The sequence below is a fragment of the Phyllobates terribilis genome, unplaced genomic scaffold (genome assembly GCF_046119375.1).
Source record: "Phyllobates terribilis strain yellow unplaced genomic scaffold, ASM4611937v1 Scaffold_4910__1_contigs__length_56011, whole genome shotgun sequence".
NCBI classification, from domain to species: domain Eukaryota; kingdom Metazoa; phylum Chordata; class Amphibia; order Anura; family Dendrobatidae; genus Phyllobates; species Phyllobates terribilis.
In genome coordinates, this window is record NW_027367659.1 from 33,080 (window position 1) to 42,322 (window position 9,243).

The 9,243-nt window shown below is 37.5% G+C and overlaps 1 protein-coding gene across 1 annotated transcript; it reads left to right on the forward strand.

The window, feature by feature from the left end:
• The first annotated feature begins 303 nt into the window (after positions 1 to 303).
• LOC141249645 (uncharacterized) lies at positions 304 to 5,295 on the forward strand. Its single transcript, XM_073669726.1, has 8 exons — positions 304 to 318; positions 409 to 461; positions 584 to 636; positions 951 to 1,214; positions 2,194 to 2,436; positions 2,520 to 2,644; positions 3,311 to 3,787; positions 4,387 to 5,295. The coding sequence occupies exons 1-8, from the start codon at positions 304 to 306 to the stop codon at positions 5,293 to 5,295; spliced, it is 2,139 nt and encodes a 712-aa protein (XP_073525827.1).
• The last annotated feature ends 3,948 nt before the right edge of the window (positions 5,296 to 9,243 follow it).

The following is a 9,243-nucleotide window of genomic DNA, read 5'->3' on the forward strand; positions in this document are numbered from 1 at the left end:
AAATAAATTCTTGAATCATTAGCGGTCAGTCTGTGGAGTTGTATGGTATAAACGCTTGCATCTTTGAAGATGGCTGAACCACTCTACTATCTGCTAGACGTTTTATGCTAAACTTTGTGATATCATGCTTACCAGATTCAATATTAATATTAGTAGGGAAGTAATAGATTCTGAGTTATGCATTTTTAGGCGTATTTCTGTATCTTTTGCTTATACTTTCCATTGGATAGGTTTGTAAGCAACAGCTGGAGCTTGCTTATCTGAGAAATACCTCTGCTAGGTCCTTTTCAAGTCTACATAGACATGGAGAAATTGCTGGTATCATATTGTTCTTGGTTTTGTTTTTCTTGCATCTTTCATGCTTATTCTTACTGCACATGTATTGGTTAAGTCAATTACCTCTGTTAGGAAAATAATCAGTATTTTAAGTCCCTGAAGTGTCATAGTTACAAGTTACAACTGTGGGCTTGACATTCTCGGCATCAGAAATTCAATCAAAGTAAATATTTTCCCTTGTGTACTATTCCGTGTAGGAATAGTTTTCTAGTCCGTCTTATTTTCATCTATATTTCTCCCTTCAAAGAAATGACCTTGAACGGCATGAAGTGAATTATAGACAATATTCACAAAGATCAAGTATTAAGTGGATTATAGCCAGACACTGAAAATAACTTGGCAAGAATGTTTCTGCCTCATCGCTACTGTATCTTTGGTCACTCTCATCATGGGCTTTACTTCCTTGGTTGTCCCTCTTAATTTGACGCAGAGAATATGTTGTTTTGATGATAATAATTTATTTGTATACAACATTGGTTAGAAATGTGAGAACTACGTAAAACAATGTTTCTGTGGGAGTTTGGTTGTTTCATTTATTTTTGCAATCTAAGTCATGCAAGGCAATTAATCACTTATTTTGACATGAATATATATTCTAAATGCTTGTTATCCAGGAAGTCGTCTTACAGGCATCCGCGATATATTTCAATCAAGATATTTGGCAACTTTTTCTCGCAGAGCTCGTGAAGCAGATGGTCCAGTTAACGTTTACTATCTTAGGGAGCTGTCACGTAGAAATGATCCTGAAGCAGTGATCAGAATATTTGAGTCTCATCCATCACTGCATTCTAGCCCTACAGCTGTTTCAGAGTATGTCAAGGCTTTGGTCAAGGTTGATCGGCTGGACAGCAGCGAGCTGTTTAAAACATTGCAGAGAGGTGGGTACTCCCGTCATGTAAATTCCTTAATTAGACCGTTGTATTTTCACACTGTAGGCCTGCTATGAAATTGCTACCATTTTATACTATATAACAAACTCATCTAGAAGGTTATTATAGTATTCATCTTGTATATAGTGTATAATTTCTTCACCGGAGATTTTGTTTTGTCTTCCCTTCATGGTAATTTGTCAAATTGAATCTAGCTATTGCAATGCTAGTATGTTGTTTGACATTTGCACTCTAATCTTCTATTGAACGTAAGATGCTAAACTGCGATGCTTCAAAGCTTGTTACACCTTTATTTTCTCTCAAATGTGGGATTTTAACTTGGATGATACACAGTCCATTTAGTATCTTATTTTTTTAGTTTGATTTTTGATAACTCTTGAATATATTATCCCACTCATACAGTTTTTATTTGTTTCTGGTCACGTTAAGGGTTTGTTTGGAGTGAGTATTGATAAAGACTTTGTTATTATAAAGAACTATTTTAAGATAGGAGTTTTCTATTGTGCCCACGCGCACAAAATAAGAATGCTTAAATTAGAAACATAATCATTGATTAGTTACTTTATTTCTCTAGGGGTTTGTTATTTCCCTCCTAGGGTTTAGTGAAAGTGGCTTTTGTTTCCATTATTCGTTAGCTTATTGGACACACAATAGAGGAACCGTTTAAGATAAGAGTGTTTGGTTAAAAAGTACTTTTTATAATATTGCTCGTACTTTTAAAAAGAGTTAAGGGTATTAGAAAAAAGATAAATATTTAATTAGTTACATATTTACCAAAAACAAACAAAAGTATTTATTTGAAAAAAGATCTTTATAAATAATAATGACAGTGAGCCGAACAAGGCCTAATACATCTTAGATGTGAGAAGATTCAAAAGTACAATCCTGTTATTTTTCATGTATTTGGTTTGTGTAACTTTGGAGCTAGCATTTCATTTTTGTTTCTACTTTTTGAATTGTCCTGTAGGAATTTATGGCGCTCAATATACAACAGCCGAGGAAAACTTAGGCGGTCTTTCTGCCTTCCAGAATGTGGGGAAAGTGACGAAGGACGGAGTGCTCGGTACTTCTAGCGCCCCTATCCATATGGTGGCTGCTGAAGGAGGCCATTTTAAAGAACAGTTATGGCGCACTGTTAGGACCATTGCTCTTGCCTTTCTTTTAATTTCAGGAGTCGGTGCCCTAATTGAAGACAAAGGAATCAGTAAAGGTATTAGACTTTTGCTTTTGTTTCTTTGACAGTAGAATTTTACGGGTGAAATCTGATTTTCTTGTCTTATTTTCTATTTACAGGTCTTGGTCTGAATGAAGAGGTTCAACCCAGTATGGAGTCTAATACCAAATTTAGTGATGTGAAAGGTGTTGATGAAGCAAAAGCTGAACTGGAAGAGATTGTTCATTATCTCCGAGATCCCAAGGTGTGTCATATGTGCAATTCCTATTTGATATGATTTCCCATCTTGAAGGTGTAAGTTATCTGCAATTACATTTCAAATTGGGCATGCTTTTACAGCTTTATTTCTGCACTTGGAATTATAGGTTTTTAATATTTTTTTTGGAAATCTTATGGTCTACTGGTTTGTTAGGTTAGTCTCTTTATAAAGACTTTTTGGTAGATAAATATTTATTTGAGATTTTTCTTAAACTTTGAGATTTGTGTGATATAGGGATTCATAAAATTAGAGTAATAAGTACTTATTTGAAAAAAATGTTTTTATAAATAGATGACCAGACACACCCTACATATTGGCTTTTCAATTTCATTCAATTGAAGGTTTAGAAAAATTATTACTCATCTAAATCAACAATAAAAATCATATATTTTATACCCATTTTCTTTAATTTGACAAAAGATGATGAATTAAGCATAATCTATGTAGTTTTATTGGCTAGATTGTTAATACTAACATGAAAAAATGAGAAATGTGTAGACATCAATAACATAATGTTTAATTGGTTGAATTGGGAAATGCAAAGTGTAATGATAGATGCTAAAATGACAAGTAATTTGGATCAAATTCTATAGCTTAGAGAGTATTTCTTTTCCACTCATTTTTTATATCATTCTTTTTCGATATTGGCAGAGATTTACGCGTCTCGGTGGAAAACTTCCCAAGGGCGTGTTGCTTGTGGGTCCACCTGGAACGGGCAAAACCATGCTGGCCAGAGCCATTGCTGGAGAATCGGGGGTACCGTTTTTCTCATGCAGTGGTAGTGAGTTTGAGGAGATGTTTGTCGGTGTGGGAGCGAGACGCGTCAGAGATCTCTTTTCTGCAGCAAAGAAAAGGTCGCCTTGTATCATTTTTATCGACGAGATTGATGCAATTGGCGGAAAACGGAATGCAAAGGACCAACAATACATGAAGATGACACTAAATCAGTTGCTTGTTGAGCTCGACGGTTTCAAACAAAATGAAGGGATTATCGTGATTGCCGCCACTAATTTTCCTGAATCGCTAGATAAGGCCCTTGTCCGACCTGGCCGCTTTGACCGTCACATTGTTGTTCCCAATCCTGACGTTGAAGGTCGTAGGCAAATTCTCGAGACTCATATGACCAAGGTACAATATTTTTGTCTTATTCGAATGCTATTATCCCGTATCAGAAAAATAACCTGGAAAAATCACCAATAATCTTAACTTAGATGTCAACCAAAATAGCCGAAAGATTTTTTCTTGTTAAAGTCCGGGTTGAATGATAACAAGAAGACACCTTGTAAGAACGTATAAAAAAATCAATTACTATGTCCAATTGTGAAGAAATTTCGAGTAAACATCACTGAACAAAGCAAAATTTAAACCGTCAAAGTCGTCTCGACCATTTTTCATTGATAAATTGAAAGCTTGAATTTTTTTGTTGACATGAAATTTGAGATTATTTTTGGTCATTTTTCCAAATAACTTTGCTTAAGCAACTACATTTTGATGTTGAGATTTATGTTGAATTCTCTTAATTCCTAAATTTTCTAAAGTAATTACCTTCCTTCTAAAAATAGAAAGAATTTTTCTTAACAAGCTATACAAAGATCCCCTAGAAGAACATGGCCAAACATAAATCATCACGCAGTATGATCTCGACAAAACTTCTAAGACCCTCATAAAAGGTCAAAAGAGAAGAAAAGTAAGCTCGATTTGATCAAGCAAATATTTCGTCTTTTCAGGTTTTGAAGGCGGAAGGTGTTGATCTAATGATAATCGCGAGAGGAACCCCGGGATTCTCCGGCGCTGACCTGGCAAACCTAGTAAACGTAGCTGCATTAAAAGCCGCGATGGACGGGGCAAAGGCAGTAACAATGGAGGATCTCGAGTACGCAAAGGACAGAATCATGATGGGTAGCGAGCGCAAATCCGCGGTCATATCCGAGGAGTCAAGAAAGCTAACGGCGTATCACGAAGGCGGACACGCCCTCGTAGCTATCCACACGGAGGGAGCCTTACCCGTACACAAAGCCACGATCGTCCCCCGAGGAATGGCCCTCGGGATGGTGGCGCAACTTCCGGAAAAAGACGAAACGAGCATCAGCCGAAAGCAGATGCTGGCCCGCCTCGATATATGCATGGGAGGAAGGGTGGCTGAGGAGCTTATATTTGGGGATAACGAGGTTACGTCGGGAGCGTCGTCGGATCTTAGTCAGGCGACGAAGCTGGCGCGGGCGATGATTACCAAGTATGGGATGAGTAAAGAGGTGGGGGTTGTTACTCATAACTATGAGGATGAAGGGAAGTGTATGAGTACCGAGACGAGGCGGTTGATTGAGAAGGAGGTTAGGAGGCTGCTCGAGCGGGCGTATGGTAATGCGAAGGCGATATTGATGGAGAATGAGAAGGAGCTTCATGTTCTTGCTAATGCGTTGCTCGAGAAGGAGACGCTTACTGGGGCGCAGATCAAGTCGATTCTTGCTCAGGCGAATGGTTCACCGGATAGTCAGAAGATGTGTAAAGAATCTTGTGTGACGGGGTCCATGCAATCAAATGCTGTACCACCGTCAGCAGCGGCAGCAGCTGCGGCCGCTGCTGCTGCCGCTGCAGCTGCTGCTAAGAGTAAGGGCATTGCTCCGGCGGGGTCATAGTGGGTTCATGGTTTCTTTGTTGGTCCAGATTGTGCATATACGTGGGTAGAGGATGTCTGTATTCGTGTTGCTGCAGAAGGAACATTTTTTAGCCTTTGAGGTTCATCAGATGGGTCCTTTTTATGAAAGAATTTATAAAGAAACTTTGAGACTAGATGACTTGTCAGATTGTGTAACTGATAATTGTACTATTGGAAGTTCATTAACTCAGGCGGATACTATGAAAGGCGGACAACAACAATCTCTTTGGTGGAGAATGGATCTCGTTCTATCTTTGATCGTAGATTTCTCTATGAATCAGAGTTTAAAGACCACCGGATCTTGTTCTATCTTTGATCGTAGATTTCTCTATGAATCGGAGTTTAAAGACCCGATACTATATCTATTTTGGGGGGAACGTCCAGTGTCAAAGTCACTGAATGGGGAATAACAGGGCCGTTATGCTCGTTACTAAACTTGTTGAAACCTTTCCGTTGATGTGATCTCTTGGGAAAGATCAGCCTATTATCCCTCGATGAGTGTATAAGAAGTGATCCAGTTTTTTCATTGGCCAAGGAACTTACTCCGAAGAGTCCTGATAAGTGATGATTGATGCAAAAAAATTAGGGTACTTTCTGGAAAAATAAAACTTCCACTAAGGAGAAGTAAATGAAAAGCTTTCATAAAAGTTCTCGTAGTCTTGGTTAATGATCCCGACCCAATGAGTCATTTTTTCCTTCGTAGCTTTTGTTTGCCTCCATGTACGTCCTTTTTTTTTTCCAAACAATATGTGACGCATCTTCAAACTTGACTCGTTAATTCGATTAGTTGATTCGTAAGAGTCTACTAAAATATTAAAACAATAAATAAATAAATATAGAATATAAATACAAAATATATGGATATAAGATATAAAAATATGTAATAAAATCTATAGAAATTAATGTAATATTTTTGTGAAATTTATAAATCTTCCTAGCTTAGTTATGTTAATATAACTTAACGCTTAATTACTAAATAAACTATCATAGTTCAATTTTTATCTAGTTGCTTAATGAATTAATTATGAATTTTTTTTCCTTAAGTTTTTTTAAACAGGAATTGAGCTTTTAGAACATAATATGAGCTTCAATTTTTTTTTAAAAAAATTTAGACCTCTTTCAAAAATACAAAAATATGTGTCGAAATTGACAAAATTGAACGATTTAGCAGTCTCTTACGATTCTGATCCGAGTGAATGAGTCTAACCGAGTCTAACCGACTCTGCTAGAAAACGACTCTTTTATCTGAGTTGAATCAATGTGCGTACCCAGATTTGTAAATTCGTACTCGTGAGTTTAATTACCTTGCTTTGAACAAGGCTATGGAGAATGAATCTCTTTCCAAAACTCAATACAGTACAAAATTAAAGATAGAGAAAACAATAACTGAAAACCTCAACACTGATGTAAAAACAGAAAGAATAAACTTGTCTACAATCTCTTGCCAAAACAACGTACATCTTCTACCAAATTTGGAGATTAGCCATCGCCGGAGCTCATGAAGCCACCCATGAACCCAGCTCCATTGCAGTTACCACATAACACTTCCCTTTTCCCCCTGTCATCGTCCATTAATTTCGTCACTTACTATTCCAAACAGAACACCAATTAACAATGTCCATTAAAGTCGATTTATTACCTGCAGAGCCAACATAATCCACCGGTCTTAAACCGTCCATCGAAATGGTCTACTAAGTTCACTCCGTTCCCTTCACATTGTTTGCATTGCAGAGCACCTAATCAATCCAGTATAATTAAGCTTTCCAGTTAGTATTATCTCCAATACATACATAATCATTAATTAGATAAGATCCCTCACCATTTCCTTCACAATCTCTGCAGAGTATGCTGCCTGATTTTATGGTGCTTGGCTCATTAGATGGACTCGCCTGTTCACATAAACGCTTCTCATTGCTTGGAAATTATAGGATTATTTCCAATTCCTAAAACAAACGAGCTTACATTGGTGGTAATAGCTTGAAACCTTGAAGCTCCGAAGTTCTGAACTCCTTCGTTTGAAAAGGTAACCCTCCCAAACACAGGATTTTTTGCTATCAAAACCCCTAGATTGAATTCCAGCGCAATCATTCATAATTAGCAAAATCACAACAATTTGACGCAATAGTAATGTTAGACACCTAACCTGGCCTGTTTGCAGTGGTGAAGGAGACCACAGGACTACAACCCAAAGAGTTGGCCATTGAAGAGGATATTAGCTAGATAAGATTTCTCTTCACCCTTCATAAATCATCAACTACAAAGTGATGATATAGGAGGGTGGGTTTTTGCTGATGCGGTTATTACAATAAAACCTTTCAGAAAAAATATCTTCGGTTGTTTACAAGGGGTGTTTTGGTAACTCCACTGATAAGCCTGTTTTTATCAAGCAAAGTGAGAAGTTAAACCAGACTTCTGCCTACTCCAATTCTACATGATATCGTTTTTACTCGGTTCTTGCTGAGCAGTTCAGGATAGTCTATCAACTACATTGGATTATATGTGTTATTGACTAATTTGATATACGCAGACTAGAGTCATCCAATGTGCAGCTGGTGAACTATCATACTCCCTCCGTCCCCTTATATAAATCCCGTTTGACGTTTTCTAGGTAATTTAAGGAATTGTGAAGAAGAAATTAAATAGGAGAGAGAAAAGTGAAAATTGTAATGATTAAAGGGGAGAGATAAAGAGAAGAAAAAAAGGGGGTAATTTAATGAAGAGAGATAGTGTGTAAAAGTGTATTGAGATATGTAAAAGTGTATTGGAAAAGTAAATTTTGATTATAAAAAATTTCTAAAAATGGCAAATGGGACTTATATTTTGGGACGTCGGATTAGGAAAGTGAGATCTTAATAATGGGACGGAGGGAGTACTATATATTTTATCAGCTTCGTGCTGGCGCTCTCAAACACTTGGAGGTATAATACAGCTCTTTTTTGTTGTGCATATATAAGAAGATATTTCCGGCACGGAATAATTTTTCGTGGAGACTGTATGGACTCATTATAACTAGTGCACTATTCAACATATTATTGGTGCACTCTCCAGTACACTACCAAATACACTACTCAGTGTATTACTGATATACTTCTAAGTAGTGCACTAGTGCACTCCTCAGTAATGTACTGTTGCAATCTTCAGTACACTACTGGTGCACTCCTCATCAGTGCACTAGGATGCACTTCTCAGTAGTGAACTTCTCAGTAGTGCACCGGTGCACTCCTCAGTACACTACCGGTGCACTCCTTAGTACACTACCGGTGCACTCCTCACTTTTGAGGGCACTGTCTTTGGTATACTCGTGAGTGCACAACCAGGTGCACTCCACAGTGATGCACTGATACACTTTTCAATGGTGCACTATCCAATAATATACTACTGCACTACTTTAATCCGAACAGTCAGCATGAACTATGTAGTCCGCACCTAATTAGGTCTCCATATATAAGTATATATAACATTGATTCTTTCCTGTTTACTTGTATATGTTTGCACCTGTTTTTTTTTGTTGCTGTCTTTCTTACTAGTATATAACAAGTTATTAAGGATGTAACTTATAGCAAGTGTTAGTTTGAGGTTGTTCAAACAAATCGCTTCTTTTGTTTTGATGATGATAAACATTACATTTGATCTATTTTGTGTTTTTCGTCAGCTATACAGGAGTAGCTTAAGAAACCATGAGAGTCGCTTTGACCAAGCGAACAAGCTAGAGACTAGCTTTCAGCCTTGCAAAGATAGCAGATATAGCACAGACAGTCTCAACCAACTCAGTTGAAGAATCACAATTCAAGAGTGAAGATGTGAAGAAGAGTTGAAGGCCAAGGACTAGCGTAGGGACGAAGAGAGTCGCTGCCGACTAGTATATCCAGTGCTTCAACGATGAAGAAATGAAGTGAAGGAGATTTGCCCAGGTGGCTTAGACTGCACC

Coding starts and splice junctions, on each gene's coding strand:
- LOC141249645 (XM_073669726.1), top strand. Junction 637..950: donor ACAATATTCACAAAGATCAA/GTATTAAGTGGA, acceptor CTTGTTATCCAG/GAAGTCGTCTTACAGGCATC. Junction 2,645..3,310: donor ATTATCTCCGAGATCCCAAG/GTGTGTCATATG, acceptor CGATATTGGCAG/AGATTTACGCGTCTCGGTGG.